General features: G+C 53.3%; 2 protein-coding genes across 4 annotated transcripts in view; one reads left to right on the forward strand and one right to left on the reverse strand.

The window, feature by feature from the left end:
- Positions 1-734: 734 nt before the first annotated feature.
- Positions 735-5,395, reverse strand: TMEM106C (transmembrane protein 106C). Of its 2 annotated transcripts, none has more exons than XM_049818895.1 (8): positions 5,345-5,395; positions 4,412-4,632; positions 4,242-4,305; positions 3,538-3,697; positions 3,298-3,438; positions 2,988-3,037; positions 2,638-2,691; positions 735-2,216 (listed from the first exon to the last, which is right to left on the reverse strand). In XM_049818895.1, the coding sequence occupies exons 2-8, from the start codon at positions 4,602-4,604 to the stop codon at positions 2,087-2,089; spliced, it is 792 nt and encodes a 263-aa protein (XP_049674852.1). In that variant the 5' UTR covers positions 4,605-4,632; positions 5,345-5,395; the 3' UTR covers positions 735-2,086. The 2 variants fall into 2 exon arrangements, with proteins under 2 accessions (XP_049674852.1, XP_049674851.1); XM_049818894.1 differs by having other exon boundaries at positions 5,327-5,363.
- Positions 5,396-11,142: 5,747 nt separating this feature from the next.
- The window catches only part of VDR (vitamin D receptor), a 39,545-nt gene continuing 32,956 nt past the window's right edge, over positions 11,143-17,731 (forward strand). The window contains exons 1-3 of one of the 2 annotated variants that reach the window (XM_049818865.1): positions 12,608-12,831; positions 13,480-14,423; positions 15,652-15,717. In XM_049818865.1, the coding sequence (XP_049674822.1) occupies positions 14,413-14,423; positions 15,652-15,717 (77 nt within the window). In that variant the 5' untranslated portion in view covers positions 12,608-12,831; positions 13,480-14,412. Of the gene's footprint in view, positions 11,158-12,607; positions 12,832-13,479; positions 14,424-15,651; positions 15,718-17,731 lie in introns of those variants that run through there. The other variant, XM_049818864.1, reaches the window with a different exon arrangement.

The following is a 17,731-nucleotide window of genomic DNA, read 5'->3' on the forward strand; positions in this document are numbered from 1 at the left end:
AGGGCACCCCTAATTATTGGTGCTCTGGCTCACCGCTGCTGGCTGTCACACAACTAAATTCAGGGCAAAGCCATTCTCCTGTTCAGCTGAGCAGCAGGTTTAGCCTTCCTAAACCCTAGGTTTTCCACCCCAAAATCACCCAGGTAAAAGCAACCCCCAGCAGCAGGCTGCTTTTGAGACTTGGCTGTGAGGAGCAGGAGATTCTGGGTTATCTCTGGGGCTGCAAAGACAATGACACAGGTGGGAAAGGCAGTATTGGGAAGCAGGAGGCTGTGTCACCCCACGAGAAACCAAATCAGCCAGGACTGAACACCATCAGGCTGCTGAGGGGGACGAAGCTCAGGAAATGAGATGAATAGAGAGCAAAGTTTGTGACTTCCTCATCTTCCTTGAAAAAGAAAGTTTGACTCATCATAAATCAGGGGTTTTACGAAAGTCATGTGAGAAGCTCGTGATCAAGATCACCAGGGACTGTGCAGCATGACAGCCACCGAAGCTGGGGCAGTGACTCTGGTCACTGGTCCCAGCTGCCCTGGGTGGGAGTGGAGGTGCTTTGCTGTTCCCTGGTTGGGTTTCTTGGCCCTCATTCCCCAAAATCCATCAGCAAGAGGATGTGTGCTTCTGGGCAAAAGATGACACAATACGAGTCACAACAGAGAGCAGTAACTCTAGGACAAAGTTTGATTTGTGCAGGAGAAACCCAGAGCTTTTCTTCAAACAGAGGACACTGCACAGTAACATACAACTCTGCTTTAATGAGTAGAATTCAGTTCTAGAAACCCCACTAGGCAGAAATGGCACTTCTTAAAAAAGCAAGGTGTGTTTTTGTTTCACACTTGCACAAAATAAAGCATCCTTCATTGAAAAACACCACAATCCATTCACCTTGCAGCCTTTGCCTGTGCTTTCTTTCCACTCACACAACCTCACATCCAACAGGCAGCCAGGGAAAGGGGTAGGTGCAGGCAGAGAGGAAATGAGGGCAGCTGTAGCAATCAAGTTCCAGAAAAACTACAAAGGGCAGAAGCAAAATTAAATCCTCCAAGCTGCAAACAGTACAAGTCCACAGCGAGAGCTGCAGCAGGCTGAGCTTTCACATTTACTTGCTTTAAGAATGCAGTTGATATGATCTGTCGGGAATGACGGGCTCCTGGGAGGTAAGATTTGAGACACCAAACTCCCACAAAAATCAGTTTAAATCCGCACTTGTTTGCAGCAAGCAGAAGTACAAAGCAACACTGAGCTACAAGTTCCCTGGTTTCAAACCCCAGAGACCCTGCAGCTGTGAACGTGGGGAGAGGAAGGTTTAGAGCTGTGCATGGAGGAGGAGGAAGGTCAAATTCGCACAGACCCTTTGCACATCCCCAGCAGCGCTGTGCTTACTGAGGCCACCTTCATTAAGACTGCAATATTTTGGTATTGGTTTGCTGTAGGTGGCCTCAGCTGCCAGCAAACAAAATCTGCACTACAGAGAGAGCATGTTTCAAAGGTTTTGATTCCTTTGCCTCCTTCTAGCACAAGTTGGAGGTGGAAGACTTATCTGTGTGTTCTTTACAAGAACTATCCCTTTTTATCAAGATCTGCTTTGAAACAAGACAGTGACATGCTGCCAATGAACAAAAGTGGAATAAATTAATTGCACGGAACTAATTAATTTACCCTGAAAGGATCCGACACAGTGCGAAGCTTCAAAACAGCTGCAAAAATCAACTCTAAATCTTTGGGATCTTCAGACCCCAAAGCATGAAGCTTGAGAGTCCAGTTTCCCTACCAAAAACTAGTTCTTCGGAACCAAAGAGGAAGGCAGGCCCAGCAGCACCCTGACTTTGGGAAGGGACCTGTTGGCTTGCACATGAACACTACCCCAAGCAGGTTTCATGGACAGGACAGCAGTGCAGCCCAGCTGCATGTGGAAGAGCACAAAAAGGACCCAGAGCTTTCAAATATCTCCCACCAAAGTCACTCGTGATCCCTCTGCTTCTATTTGAAAGCTCCTGATCCCTTCTACAAGTCCATCTGCACAATCATCCACCCACAGAAAACATCAGCTGTGCCCCCAGGGCTTGCTCTTGGCTTTGACTGCGTCTCATATCAAGGGGGACAACGGAGGCAGCGGGTCCTGGGCAGCCGTGGAGTTGGTACTGCAATCCACGTAGTGGTACGTTTCCAAAGCGCTCTGCGTCACGTGGCCGATGTAAGAGAGCTTCACTGACGTCCTGGGGGGGTGGGGAAGAACAGTTTAGTGGGGACAGGACCTGCGACAGCAACCCCTCTATCAAAATAAAAAAACCCAGCAAGTTATACAGTCATCACATAACTCCTCCTCCCCCTCGAAAGCTGCAGATCCTCTCAGATTTTTGCTCAAGATCACTCACTGCAGCAGGCAGGGATATGCAGAGCTGGCAATTGCAGCCTCTGGAGCACACCACCTCTCACATGAAAGCTCAGCGTGGAGCAATCTGGTGTCTTCTCCTCTCTATCTTACATTTCACCCAACTGTGTCAACTGTCCTGGATTAAAAGCTGACACAGTGAACCAGGCTGGGGTGCTTGCCAAGAGGGATTTTCTTCATGTACCCTAGATTTGCTGTGGCAGCAATTCCCTTTTGAGTCAGGAGCTGAGCAGAGAACCACCTACCTCATGAAGATCACTATGTTATGTACCTTCACCTTGGGAAATGTGCAAAAGAAACTGGAAGAGAGCAAAACAAAGAAATATGACAGCACAGGCTAAGCAGGGTTGCAGAGACACTTGCGTTTCTCAGTATCTTCTGATGATGTTTTCTCTTTGGTGCTAACTCAACTCGAGACATGGTCCAAAAACCACGTCACAACATTCCGACAAAGTGGCCTTTCAAGTCATTTCTAGCAAACAGTTACTTTCCAGGAAGTTAGCAGAAAGCAAGTCATTTCCAGAGCTAATTCTAATTAAAGTAGCTTAAATCTGCCCTCTTTCCCAGCTATATACAAAGAGTAGTAAGTCCTTACTACACATAGGAGAAGGGTCCACCCAGCTCTGCCTTCACAGTGAAATTCACCTGCAAAAGATAAAAGAAGAATACATTCACATGCAGCTTGAGTACTTTTGCTTAAATCCACCCCTTTCAGAGTCTTCCCTACTTGCTGTTGCCTTTCAGCTGGCATACATAAAGCACAGGCTACTCTAGCCATAAGACTATTTTGCCAAGCAAAGCTTTAAGGTATAGATAGACTATCATCAAGTTAACTTGCAGTGGTGTACAGGTTTCAAACTTGATTTGGTGATGCTTATACTGTAAGTGCAGTGAAAGATGAATACCAGTTTGTCACTCAGTGGCTGGATGCTGGAGACATTGGTGATCTGCTGGGTTCCCACCACAGTGTTCATGTACTGCACCTGACTAGTCAGGCTGGGCACAGTCACCGAGTAGAAGTTGGAGTTCCTGATCCGTAAGGTGGCCTGGATGGAGAGAGTGGGCAGACACGAGTAGCAGCAACCTTCCTGGCAGCTCAGCACAAAATTTATTCCCTCAGGAACACAGGTACACAAAAAATTTACCGTGATGGCAAGAATGACAACGGAGTTCTTCTTGTCGAACCAAACCTGAACCACTTTAATACCGTCGTCATCCACCAGGACAGAGTGAGGGAACAGGAAGAAAACCACCAGCCCTGATATCAGCAGGCAGAGCAGCACCGACAGCAGGACATACAGCTTCCTGGAAGAGGCAGGGAAGGCGTCACCTCCTTTGCCCTAATACAGCATCTGCAGCTGCAAGAGAACTTGTATCTGAAACCCAACCTAGCCAGTAGACAACACATATTTGTTCTTCCCTGGAAGAGACACAGAAGTGCTGCTCTAACATTTTCGATATCTGAAATTGCTCAAAAACATCACCCTTTAAACGGTTTATTTTTCAGTAATGAGTAACCAGAGAATCATATTTGCCCCCATAGTGTTTTCACAATCTAGTATTTTTGCTGTTGGTAAGACAGTTTCTGTCTAAGAGCTTCAGTAAAGGGCGCCAGGATGAAGCGTGTGAGTAGGATCATTGTTTCCACGTTCACCCCACAGTGGGATTTCACAGGAAGTATTTAAAGTTACACTTTAAATTGTGTTTGTTGGCATACTTGGATGAAAACAAACCACTAGATGATGGAGAGGCCACAGACCGGGTGAAGCATTTAGTTGTGGCAGTAAACAACAAAAGAGCCCTGTTTGCTCTTTGCAAAGATGTAATTACTCTCTTACTATACACTTACGTTCTCTGTGGACGAAGACGTTGGTCGCTGTAGGGTATCAGAGCCACCAACTCATTTACCTGCTCTGGAAAGCAAAAGGAAGATGTTAACGGATTCCACATGCGTGCAAGGTTGCTCATGCAAATAAGCAATATTTTCTTCTTGTGTTTAAGCCTGAGAGGAGCAGTCACCTGTGGGAATGCAGCCAGTGCCTTGGCAAGTAGGACAGGTGATGCTGTCCTGACCTGTGAATTCAACATATGGAAACTTGGCAATATCTTCCACACGGTCTCGGCTATCAAGTAAGTCTTCATCGTCATCCTCAGCCTTCTTCCTCTGCCTTGAGGAAGTATTATTAACAGAGAAGGAAAGCACAGAACCCATTGCAGCTGCTGTAGAAAAGCTGCATAACCTATAACAGAGGCAGCAAAAGCAGTCCTGATCATTAAATGGGTTTTCAACCTGTTTCTAGCCAACAAGGAAACCCTACCCAGAGACCCACCCCCAACACCCCCTAGAGAAATACCCACACACAGAGACACCCTCCCGGGTGGGGTGGGAGTGTGTGTGTGTCCAACACCAACCCTAGAGAGCCTCACCCCACAGGGCTGACTTCCACAGCACCCAAGAAAAAAAGACACACTACTTCGGGATACCTCAATAGGGGCTCATTCCCATACAGCCCCTCAAAACAGAAACACCTGCTACAGACCCCCCCCCCCTCCCCCCCCGAGAACCCAGCAAACTCCAGAGACAGCCCTGCACCCCCCAGGACCCCCCCAAGAAGAGACACACACCCTTCCTCCACAAAAAGCCATGCCTTCTTAGCCACCCACCTCCCCCCAAAAAGAAACACACCGCTCCCCCAGCACCCTCCCCACATGGACCCATCTGCTACCACACACAAAAACACCCCCCCCACACAGAGACCCACGACCCCTCAGACCCCCCCCCCCCAAAAAGGAATGCTCCGCTCAAACTACCCCACCGAAACCTGCCCCCCGACACCCCCATGAGGGACAGACCCCCACGGCCAGGGGGACCCCAAACACCCACAACCCGCATCCTCCTTCCCTTCCCCCCCGGCCCAGCGCAGCCCCTCAGACCCGCCGCCACAGCCTCACCTCCTCCCGCGCAGCCGCCGTCTCTATGACAACGCCGCGAGGCGGCGGTGGGCGGAGCCCAGCCCTCGCCCCACCCACCCTCCGCCTCCAGCGCCGGCGCAGGCGCACAGCGCTCAGGGAGGGGCTGTAGAGGGCGGGTTTCCACAGAGCCCGCCCCCTCGCTGACGCCCCCGCCCCATCCACGCCCGGGCGTGGGCGTTTCGTCACTGCGGGACCGCCCCGCCCACGAGGGGAAATGGGCGGGGCTTCGGAGGCACCGCCTGGCCGTGACGAAAAGCCCTGCCCGGGCGTGGCTTTCCGGCAGTGCGCATGCGCCGGACAGCGACTGGGTGGTGCTCGCGGTCCCGCCCTTTTGGCAAGACCGAGGGGCGTGTCCAGCACTGCGCATGCGCTAGGGTCGCGCTGATGGGGGTCCCTGCGGACGGGGAGGGGCTGGGTAAGGGAGGCTTGTCTTCTTGCGCATGTGCACTGCATTGAGCGCCACGCCCCCGATTTACGCATGGGCACTCGCGGGGCTGGACGCCGGGACGGAGCACGCATGCGCGGGGAGGGAGGGAGGGGGCGGGGAGCCGGTGAGGGGTTGGTGGAGGCGGGATGGAGCTTTTCCACACCAGTATGAGGGCCCCAGTCCCAGTATGGGCCAGCGCCCACCAGTGTGAGGGCTCCTGACCCAGTGCGAACCCTTCCACGCCAGTATGAGGGCACCCGTTGCAGTATGGGCCCCCTCCACACCAGTAGGAGGGCACCTGTCCCAGTATGGAACCCCCACGCACCAGTAGGAGGGCACCTGTCCCAGTATGGAGCCTTCACACACCAGTAGGAGGGCACCTGTCCCAGTATGGAACCCCCATGCACCAGTAGGAGGGCACCTGTCCCAGTATGGAACCCCCACGCACCAGTAGGAGGGCACCTGTCCCAGTATGGAACCCCCACGCACCAGTAGGAGGGCACCTGTCCCAGTATGAAGCCCTCACACACCAGTATGATGGCAACCCTCCCAGTATGGAGCTTTCCCATACCTGTGTGAGGGCTTGTGTGTGCCTGTGCGAGCTTGTGCAAGGCTGTGTGTGTTTGTGCAAGGCCATGTGCACCTGTGTGTGCTGGTGCAAGGCCACGTGCGCTTGTGCGTGCTTGTGCATTCTCGTGCAAGCTCATGCAAGGACACGCTCATGCGAGGCTGCGCATGCTCCTGCAAGGTCGTGTGTACTTGTGCAAGGCCGTGTGTGCTCGTGCATGGTCGTGCAAGCTCATGCAAAGCCGTGCGTGCCTACGTGAGGCTATGCAACGCTGTGCGTGTTTGTGCGTGCTCGTGCAAGGCTGCGTGTGCTTGTGTCAGGCCGTGCACATTGCATATGCTTGTGCAGGGTCGTGTGTGCTTTTGCAAGTCTGTGTGTGCTTGTGCAAGCTCGTGCAAGGCCATGCGTGCTTGAGTGAGGCTGGGCTGCACCATGCACGTTTGTGTATGCTTGTGTGAGGCCATGCAAGGCTGTGTGCACTTGTGCACGTTTCTGCGGTGCCACGCAAGGCTGTGCATGCTTGTGCAAGGCTGTGCGTGCTTGTGCAAAGCCATGTGTGCTTGTGTGAGGCCGTGTGTGCTTGTGCACACTCGTGTGCTTGTGCAAGGTGGCACAGCAATGCGAGGCTGTGCGTGCCGGTACGAGGCTGTGGAAGACCGCAGATGCTAGTGCAAAACGTGCAAGGCCATGCACGCACGTGTGAGCCCGGCACGCTCCGTTGTTTGCTGCAACCTCACCGGACATCAAGTCACTTTCCCCCAGCGCTGCCTGGGGCTGTCAGCCTGGGGGTCTTCAGCACCCTGACCCTGGGCTCTGCACCCCAGGGACGCCTCCGCTGCAGGGAAAAAACTACAGAAAAAGCCCAATTCCCCCCAATTCCTCCCCGAAACAGCTTTGCGGGATCTCTGCCCTTGTGACGGCAGCACCAGGTGCTTGATCTTTGCTCCATCTCCTTTATTATCCCCTCCCCAATGCTCCTGACACTTCTATTTCTTATTTTTTCCCAATTTTACAGCTTGAAGGCCCTGGTGCAGCAGCTGGTTCAGCCCAGCATTGCTTCCAGCACCTTGCAACCCGTCCCTGATGCAATGCAGCATCCTGGGTGTTTCTAAACTTCTAAATTTTGGGGGAAAAGAAGTCCAGCCAGCTCTTTCCTCCCACCACCCCCAGTCCTGACAGCTCAGGGACAGGAGCAAGTGCAAATGCCCCATTTTGGGTCAACATTTATTTAATAAACTCCCTTCTGTGCAAAGACTGGTGGATTTTTTTTCCGCCGCAATAAACGCGAGAGCTTAGTGGAAAACTGAATTCCTTCCGCTCATAATCACCGAAACCATCAAAATAAAGTTTACAGCACAATTAAATATTTCCACCGGCCTCGCGTGCTCTGGAGGCAGATGCCTCCTGCACACCATGGCCATCGGAGCTGCTCTCCCTTGCATCGCTGATGGAAACTTTATGGATCATTTATTCTCTCCTTCCCAGGAGCAAAATGCCAGGGAGAGGGAGGCTTCCCAGCTCACCTTTCCCCCCACACTAATTGCCATCTCCTAATTGAGGGCTGTGCATCTCTTGTTGCCTCTGAGATGGTTGTTGCACGCCTGAGGAAGGTGCTGGATGCAGGACTGGCCCGTGTGCATGGACGTCTGCATAGATGGATGCTGCAAACAGCGCATTGAGAAGGGATGGGGAGGAGGAAACCCACACCGAGCCCTCCGGGGACGGGCTGCGTGGTGAGGTCAACCCTATATTAGACAACAGAGAATCCCCAGAGAGTGGGAAGAAGCTGCCCCCAAAGACAACAGTGCAAAACCCTGCAGCAGCCTCCCCTCAGCCCTTCTTGCCGTGTTGTGTCCAGGGCTTAATCCCTTTTCTTCCTGTTTTAAACCCATTCTCCCCTCAAAGCCAGCGGGGACGGGCAGAAAGCAGGGGGACAAGCCCCACCCGGCACATCACCACGCTGGTGGGATTTTGCAACCGCTTCCCAAGAAACCTTCGCTCACCAGGGAATGGAGGACGCACATGAGTCACCACTGGCAGAGCGGGCTCCATCCCCGGGATGGGGCATCGCCGCTCCCGGGGAGAGCTGCCGCCGCGGTGGAGCTCCTTTGGTGAAGCCGGCGGCTGCAAAGTGGTTTCCAACCCAGTTGTGTTTGTGCTTGTCTCCCATGTCCATGTGTCCGTCAGGGTTATCTGGGGAGGTGACATGATGGCTGTGCCCGTAGCCAAGGAGGGCTTTGATTCCTCCCTCTCAACATCCCACCCTGCCTGTTGAACCATCCTCCTCCTCCTCCAGCCTTGCCAACCCACAGCTGAGACCCACTGAGCTGAGTGTCCCCTTTTCCCAGGCTGGAGCAGCACAAAGATGCCAGCTCATGGTTGCAGCTTTCAGTCGCCATTCCCACGCCATGCATCGTGCAAGAACTAAATCCTCCTGCATCTCTGTGCATCCCCTGGCTCCCGCATGGGAGGCATTTTGCAGCCCACGTGCACGGCTCCTCACCGGCACCGAGGATGTGCAAGTCACGGCGATGTGGTGGTGAGCAGAGCAACACCAGGATCTGGCCCCGATTCCCTCGTGCAAGGTGGATCGAGGCAGGAAAATCAGCAGGAGAGCTGCTGGAAAACAGCTATAACCACCACAGGTCATGATAGAGGGAGCAAATTAAACCTCTCATCAGCTACAAGCCTTCCCCATAGCTTGGGGCACAAACTGGGCTGTGGCTGCAGGAAAAGGTGGGTTTGGCAGCAGAGCAGTTTTTTTATGGGGTTGAGGAGCATGTTGCACCGGTCCAGGCAAGGCGAGGTCAGTGGGGCGTCCGCTGCGTGAAGGCTTGGGACATATTTTAACATTTAAATGGCTGCAGTGGTGGAAATCGGCAGCGGTGGGATGGGTATGTGCAGCCTTGCCCATGCAAAATCACCCCAGCCCCATCTGCAGCCCACTCCCTGCCCTCCCAAAAAAGTTCTCCGCCACTAAATTATCTCTAATAAACTCCCATTTCTTCCCAGACGTTGTTTTCGCTCGTTGGCCTCATTAAATCAATTTAAAAACAGTTAGCGAAACACTTCCCCCACGCAAATTAGAGTTGTTGAACTTGGTGATTGCAGCTGAGGGGCGGTGATTGCCGTCTGCCTCGCTCGTGTGCATTGAGGGCTCATTTTCTCTGAGGATTTTGGGTTTAGGGGACACTTAATAAACCCTGGGAGCATCACGCAGGGGCTTTCTTGAAGCATTTCTTGCTGTTTTATTCAATGTTGCTGATGGCTGCACCCTGGATGGGTTTTTGTGGATGGAAAGGTAAAAAACTGCCAAACAACCTGCGTTTTTCAGACTGGGGGTGTAACATGCCTGGGTGATGGAGCAGCTTTGGGTTGGGGCTGTGACACCACCTGAACCGGCTCAGCCCAAACCCCCGTGCCCCGAGTTTGACTCATGTCACCAGTAATGGGATTTTGGGTGGTCAAGGTCAGTATTTGCGACCCAGCTGGTCACATTGTCCCAAATACCACGAGGTCCCATGGGACCAGCCAAACTCGGGTGCCCTGCGGGTCCTTGGTCCCCAGACCTGCGAGGGCTTTGCACAGGCTTGGCTCATATTCGGGACATGAAGCCCTGGGCTCTGTGGCACGTTGAGGGTGGCTGCGGGGCTGCCCGGAGCAGCCTGGAGGCTGCAAACAGCTACGACTCTGCCAGACACCTGCGCACCCTTGGTTGTACACGTCTCCAGCACTTGGAGCTGCACTGAGGCCCTTGCAGATGCCGCTGTCTCTAGTCCGGAGGCAGAGGATGAATCAGCTCTCCTTCTGCCCTTAATCTGATCTAAGCATCAGAAAAATACAAGAACTCTCTCAAGGCTGTAATCAGAGAGAGGTTTTGCAGTGCGTGGTGGCAGATCTCTTGGGTGTCCTCCTGAAAATGGGAGAGGAGGGAGATTAGCCCAGCAAATACTGCAGATGCTTAAGCCAGAGTTTGTTTGCCAGGTGATGAATGCAGTGAGCGCTCCGAGTACATGGTGGCTTGTTACTTAGAAATCCGGAAGGGAAGTAGCCTCTGAACCACCATCAGCTCCGTGGATGGAGGTCTGCAACCCCTGGACTTCCAGGAGACACCAGAGCAAAGGTGCACAGGGACACTCAAACGTGCTCAGGACCCGATGCTACAGGGAGACAGTTTGCCTGGGAGTGCTGGGGGGGGCACTATTGTACTAGTGGTGTTTGCTCTGTCCCGGTAAGGGACTGACCACAGGCCAGGAGGAAATGGGTAAGCTGCCTGAGCCCACTGGGCTTTCTGTAGGGGTTATGCCCCTGAAAGTACCAGGCAGCGGCACCCCAAAAGCCCACAGCAGCATCCCTGAAGCCCCTGGCAGAGCACAGGGCTCCCCACAAGCCACGGCAGCGGGGCAGCAAGGGCAGAGGCTGGGCCGAAGGCGGGGACCGGGCTGGGCAGCGGCGTGGCGGCAGTTGGGGTCCCCAACCCCGGCAGCCCCGGCGGAACCTGCCACGGTGCAGGCAGCCACGTGCAATCTCCCGCCAGCCCTCGCCACGCCCCCCAGTGGGCGGGGATCGGCGCAGCGCGAACCTTATACGGAGCTGGTAGGTGGTGCCGGCGCTGGCTCGCCCCCGCGGGGGCGGTGCCGAGGCGGTGCCGTGCTGGCATTGGCGGGGGCGGGAGAGGGGAGTGTCTCGGAGGGGCGTGGCCCCGGCGAGGGGCGGGGCGGGGAGCATGCCGGTTCCCGTCAAAAGGCGGCTCCGGGGCGGGGAGGGGGGAGGCGGGTGGTGGTGCCGGGAGCGCAGGTACCGGGGCCCGGGCTGGGGGATACCGGGGACGCTCGGGGACCAGCTTTCTGTGGGCGAAAGCTCTACTCGGTGCCCACTGTGGGCCGGGTCTTGGGGGCTGCAGTGGCTCCGGTGGTCGCCGGAACACGGGTGGTGCGGACCGGGAGTGGGTCGGGGGTGGTGGCTGTTGCTGTGGGGAAATTCTCGGTGTCACCGGGGGATGGGGGCGTGGGGGGACACTGGTGCGCCCCCCGCTCCCCGTGGCCGGACGGACACCGGCGTGGGTCACCCCGGGTATGCTCTACCTTCTCCCTGCTGGTTGGAAGGTCCCGTGGGGGTTAGGGTGGGTGCACTGAGTCCCCCCGAGGTTTGGGCTTCCTGTGGGGGTGTTGAGCCTCCCCCGGTGTTCTGTGTGCTCCCTTGTTTGGGGGTCCCATGTGGGCACGGGGCTCCCTGTGTTCCCCATCCTGGTTTGGGGATCCTGTGGATGTTTAGCCTTCTCAGTGCTCTGTGCCCCCTGCCAGGTTGGAGGTCCCACGTGAGACCCCCGACAGCCAGTGTCTCCCCTCAGCTGGGGGCTCTCAGGGGCTGTTAAGGGCTTCCCCTGCCAAAACCGGGGTCCCTGTAGGGTTGGGGGAGTCCCTGCCCTTCTCAGCCTCTGTGTGAATTATGGGGGTGGCTCCTTGTTTTGGGGGTGTTGGGGTCCCCCCAGTACTGCCCAGTCTCAGGTCTGATCACCCCTTGCTGGGCTCAGAAATGAGGGTTCAGCTTGGAGATGTGGGGTGTCCTCAGGGGTGAATGTGACTGTATTGGGGGTGCTTTCCTTCCCTCCTAAATTCTGGCTGACTTAACCCTTTCTGGGCTGGTTGGCAATTCCCCTGGGGTCAGCATGAGGATGGGGAGAAGCTGGACCCAGTGACGTACGCCATGTTCGTGTGAACCCCCCTTTTCCCCTCCACAGCCCTGAGCCCCCTCCCGAGCTTCACCCTCTATTGCCCGTTGTGGTAAGTCACCCCTGTCCCCTCTCCCCATGTCCTGTCCCTGTGTGTTCCTATCTGGGGCTCCTCAAACCCTTTCTGGGGGGCTTTGAAGCTGGTGACTTACCTGGCTGCTGTTGGGGTGCTTAACTGGTGTTTTAGGGTTTCCAGCCTGTTGCTTATCAACAGGCTGGTTTCTGATTCAGATAAGTGCCTGATTAACAATCAGCTTTAAAATGCATCTTGTACTTAATTGGGAGAAAATGAAGGTACTAGGGAGCTTCCTGCAGCTCCCACACAAGGAAGGAGTGGGGGGGAGTGTTCTTTTTCCCCAGCCCAAGCAGGGCAGCCCTGGGCCAGGACTGAGCACCCAAAGGGACTTGGGGCTTTGCAGATAGCTGGTGTAGGGTAGGTAGACGTGCCTGTTCTCTGGAGTGAACTGCTTCTTCCTCTTTTTTTTTTTTTTTTTTTTTTTTTTCTCCCCCCCTTATTTGAGCCTGGGGCTGGACTCTTCAGCATTAAAAGTTTCTTCAGAAACTGGTTTTCATGAGAAGCCAGCCCTGGCTTTGCAGCATTTTGTGGCGTGCTCTCCTCCCACACGAGCTGGGCAGTGACTCATCTTCCTCTGAGGACTCGGTTAAAGGAGCACCAGCGATCTCAAGGCAGTGTGTGTCCCCTCCTGATGGGAGACAGATCTGCTCAGCGTTCTGCTCTGGTCTGTGGACCCTGATGGTGTTTCTTCTGTGTCTGCCGGGGGAGCGAGAGTGAGCCGGGCTGTGTTGAGTTAATGCTCTGAGTGCCTCTGCATGTGTAGGGAAGAATATTTAACCTGTCTGCTTTGGCGGAGGAAGTTAAGGCTGTAATTACTCATTTGAATAAAACCTCTTCTGCCTTCTCCAAACCAGCCGGTTAAAACTGAGTCAAATCAGATCGGGTTGGTAGCTGTCAGCTGCGCTGTGGCTTTCGGATGGGGCTTGTGAAAGTGTGCTTAAGTGGGAGCTAGGGCAAAAAAAAATACGTGCCAGGCTGAGATTGGGTAGCTCTGTGAGCCGTGTGTTGGCATTGCAGGGCTTGGACAGCCATCCCTCCAGCATCATGTACTCCGCGGAGCGAGGAAGGCCTGTCAGGTGCTGGAGGTGTTGGCAGATGTCTGCCTGAGATCATGCTTGTCTGTAAACAGATCAGGTGGAAGATCTCACAACAGGGTTTTGAATAACAAAGGCATGAAGCACAAAAATAGGTTTTTCATAAGGCAAGAATTTGCCTCGGGTCAGTTAGTTTTTCACTAGATGTTTGTTTCCTGAATCCCAATGTACTTAAGACAAAATAACTGGATAATCTAGCCTCTTTTTCCATTTAATAGCTAACTGTGGAGAAGCGGCTGTCTCTGTGGCTGGAGGTGCACTCGGGAGTAATTTTTAACCCACTGTTGCTGAGCCAAAGCGAAGTCAGTCTGGCCCAACTTCCTGTGGCTTGTGAAGGGAAAATGCTGAAATGTCAAGTCACTGGGAGAGGAATAATCAGAGTTAAAGGTGGTTGTAAGTGGGTTCGTCTCCCTCATGTGATGTCTGAGCATGAAGGTGAGGGGGGGAAGCTGTCCGTCGAGCTGTGGCACATCTTCCTCTGCTTGTGCAAGGGAGTGTGAGTCCGTGGCAGTGCATCGGCTATGAGAGGAAGGGGACGCACATCTGGGGTGCAGGGTAAGCTCTGAGCGCTCTAGCGTGAACCTCCTTGGTCCAATTACGTCCACAAATGAGGGCGATCAGCTGATGCTGCGGCTGGAGAAAAGACGTGCACGGTTGCAGCAGGCACAGGGGCCGTTTTGTGGGTGGGCATTGGACACTGCTACAAGGGAGTTTCCTAAACCTAAGTTGTGTGGGAGGAATTAAATCCCACTTCTGTGGAAGGAGGAGTCCTGTATGGGGTGTCCTATTTTGAAAGTGTCTTGTGGGCAGCGGGTCTTAAGTGGTGCCCTTCTGTATTTGAATATGATGCAGGTAGCGAGTGAATAAATGCAGGTGGCATCTAAATAATGATATTACGTTGGTGGGGACGTGTCTAGCTGCTGGGCAGGGTCTCATCCCATCCCATAGGACTGATCTCTCCCAGAGCTGGATGCAGCAGCCCCAGGTGGAGAGCTGTCTGCGTCACGGTTCCTCCTCACAGCTGGAGATGCTGGGAAACCGATCCGGATGGCGTCTGCCCCAGTTCCTGCAGAAATGGCTCTGCTCGCTGCCGACTCTTTCCTAACCATAGCTACAAGGGGGTGGTTCCCCCTTTGGGTAACCTCCCGGTTATGTCTCTTGGGTAAGATGTGGCAGTGGAGCGATTCAGTGCTCTGCTCTGGGGCTTGCATAACTCATGCGAAATGGCTCACACTCATCATGCATCACCAAGGCAGAAAGATGGGGGGGGGGGGGGGGGGGGCAAAACAACTGTTGTGTTTTCAGGCAGCGGGTGAAAGTTGTTGCGACAGCCGGCTGCTCGTCTTGCAGCACACAGGGCACAGGCGCGGAGCATCTGGTTTCTGTTGATGGCTTTCTTCTGCCTCGCATGACAGTGTATTTTGGGAGACCCAGAGGTGACAGCTTCTGCACTGTAGTTTCCCAGTTAGCCTCTTTGTTGCCCACTCCAGTGTGATGGCAAACACGGGGTGCTTGTCCCTGCCCGTGGGCACCCCCTCCTATCAGGGGCAACACCCTGTGGCGGGGATGAGAGGCAGTGGTGTTAATTCAGAAGAGTTTTGCAAAGGTGGGGATTAAAATATTACCCCAAAATGAGATAAATGCAAATGGAACCACTTCTTAAAATAAATATATTGACCTAAAATTTACTGCTGAGTGTTAATGCACTGATTGTGGAAAGCATCCCTCTAATTTGGGCTGTTTGTGTTAAATTTTGTCTCTGAAGTTGTACCCACTGAGGTGGACAACTGAAGAACCAGGTAAAAAATGGAGTTGGACTAGCTGATCGTTGTAGATTGCTTCCAGTTGAACTATTCTAAAAATGAAAAGTACTGGTTTTGAACAAAACCTGTGTGCTGGTGCTTGGCTGACAGCCCGTGAGGACAGCTTGTGCCCCTGGGGTTGGGAGAGGGAAGGACAGTTAAACCAGGGTGTGAGGAACATAAAGGACAAGGGGAGCAAAAGTCCAGGGAGATAAGGAAGGTCAGAGACTCTCAAAGGCTTTAAAATGGAGCTTCTCAGCAGTGACCTGAAGCAGCAGATACGATGGCTGGGGAACGGGTCTCCTCTTACAGTCGAGAGACCTCGGTGTGACTTCAGTTGAAGGACCAATGTGGCAGGGTAGTCACCGGTGCCACTCTCGCCTTCTTCCACCTTCTTTTTGTTTGCTGAATCAGCTGCAACTCAAGTACAATTTTCTTATCTGTGGTGTTTAATGGCAGTATCAGTGTAAACCTCACATGTGTAAGTGATTTTTTGCTACTAATAAATGGAAACGATGTGTAAAAGTGATGAAAAACAATACCTGGAACCTTTATCTTTGTATCTCAAAGCAGTTTCCTCATTGCCAGGAATACATGCTGTCTGCCCAAAGCATCGGGACCTGCTGACGTGACTTCTGAGCTCCGATTTTCCTGGTAAGTGGAATGCTAGTGAGTGACTCTCCTGTCTTAAACAAAACTTCTGCGTGTATTTATATTTCTCGGAGATTTTTGGTGTGCTGGATGAGGTAAGTTGGGTTGCAAAGGGTGTTCTTGAGGCATGTTGCCTTTCTACTCTCTTGAAAAGTTTCTGCCTTTTCCTAAGGGTTTGCACACCAGAAGCCTGTGCTCTCCTCTACTACAGACCTTTCTGTCCCAACCGCCGCAAGCTGGATGCGTGGCTTGTGTAGGTGCTATTTCAATTTCTCAATGCCAGGCTGCAACGCACAACACCTCCTGCTTTATCAGTGCTCCCACTCCTCCGACTCTCTTGGGCAAGAAGCCTCCCACAACCAGCTGGTGCGATGGGCGAGGTGATCGGTGGGGGGGGGGGGGAACTGACGGGTCCCTTGCCTGCTGGCTGGCATCCTGTGCTATCTGTCACCCGCTTCCAGGCGAGGGACAGGGCTTTGGGAGCTGCGTGTCACGTCAGGTCTGTAAAGGCTTCGCTCCTCTCCCCTGCTGCAGGGACGTCAATAGTGCTGACGTGGAGGGTTCCTTATAAATAAGCATTCGTATCTCCATAAATACGCCTGTTTAACAGAACGCAGATAAGATACAGGGAAGGTCTATATTTAGACTTGCTTAGTTTTGCGGAACATGCAGTGTCCTTGATCGGACCTGTGAGCGTTGGCTCACCTTTGTGTCCCCGGAGGGATGGTAAGTACCAGCTGCCACGTGTAGAGATTGAACGCAGTGTCCTGGGAAACGTGGTCCAAGAAGCAGTTGTCTTTCACCGATCCACATCTTCCCAAGGCCCTTGTACCCTCTTAGACAGATTTTTTTTAGCTTGGTACTGTTTTCACCAGGAAAAAGAGAGATTTTATTTCTGTAGCCTGGCTTATGTTGAGTGTGGAGATGGTGCTGACTAGTCCCCAGTCCTGAGCTTAAATGTCTGTTTTGGGGACTTTTCCATAAGAAGGATAGCCCTTCTCAACCCAGTAGTCCTGGCAGATTACTTTCCTCGTACCTGCCTGTGCCTGATAACTGGAGTTTCAAGTTGTGTTCTCGCTGGCACGCTCAAAGGAGAGGCGATTGTTTTCCAAGCGCCTCTGCTTCATGCTCAGACATTCGAGTAATTCTGTGGTCTGGTCAGTGCTGGACAGAGGAGGAGAAACCTGTTTTTCTGTACTCTGGCTGCTGCCCTGGGTGGCCTCCCACACTGTCCTACTTGTTGACACTGCACGTTACTAGGAGAGGGCACAAAAACTAGTCTGGTTGGGTTGCCTGATGGTCTTGAAATATAAACTGTCACTCACCATAGCAGGGTAGGAGACCCTAGGTCTGCACCAGAACCATTGCACATGCACAGGGCCACTGCGCTGCAAGAAACACTTTCTTCTGTTTATTTTACTTGTCATGGATGACAGAATTTCAAACCAGTGAAGTATATTGTGACAAAATGTCTGTGACCATGGTTGTGTGATCTTTGCTACAAAACCTTAGCAGGGAAAAGGATGAGGTGGGATCTGAGGCAATGCGCTGACAACACTGGGTGCCTAAATCTATGGGTAACTTGGTAGACCTCATCATAGCAGGGGTGATGCTTAACTTCTGGCAGGTCAGGGACAGTGCTTAGTGGACTCCTCGGCTCACAGACACTGCAGTGGCAAGCGCAGACAGGGTAATTTCTGTTTCTTTCTGCAGCCCAGACATATCTGGTCAGAGCGCTTTCTGCTCCAGGGCAAGCTGAACTGAAAATGGCTGATGTGGGGGAATGGGATTGCTACAGCTCATTAGGAAGGAGAAAAGCAGAATTACCCAAAGATTTCTTAGTAGAGGGGAAAAATTTTAACCCTGCTCACCTACTCACTTCCTTAAGTAGCAGTAAAATCGTTGGAGAAGGAACTGCCTGTCGAGGGCAGGGCATGACTCTGCCTTGGCGTCATGTGCCGTGGCTGTGCTTAGCTCTGAATTTATCCGTCGGCTCGTCCAGACAGGCAAGAGAAGC

Source organism: Accipiter gentilis, chromosome 16 (assembly GCF_929443795.1).
Source record: "Accipiter gentilis chromosome 16, bAccGen1.1, whole genome shotgun sequence".
NCBI lineage: Eukaryota > Metazoa > Chordata > Aves > Accipitriformes > Accipitridae > Astur > Astur gentilis.

Coding starts and splice junctions, on each gene's coding strand:
- TMEM106C (XM_049818895.1), bottom strand. CDS start 4,604: ATGGGTTCTGTGCTTTCCTTCTCTGTTAATAATACTTCCTCAAGGCAG. Junction 4,306..4,411: donor CACTGGCTGCATTCCCACAG/GTGACTGCTCCT, acceptor TTTGCTTTCCAG/AGCAGGTAAATGAGTTGGTG. Junction 3,698..4,241: donor CGTCTTCGTCCACAGAGAAC/GTAAGTGTATAG, acceptor TGCCTCTTCCAG/GAAGCTGTATGTCCTGCTGT.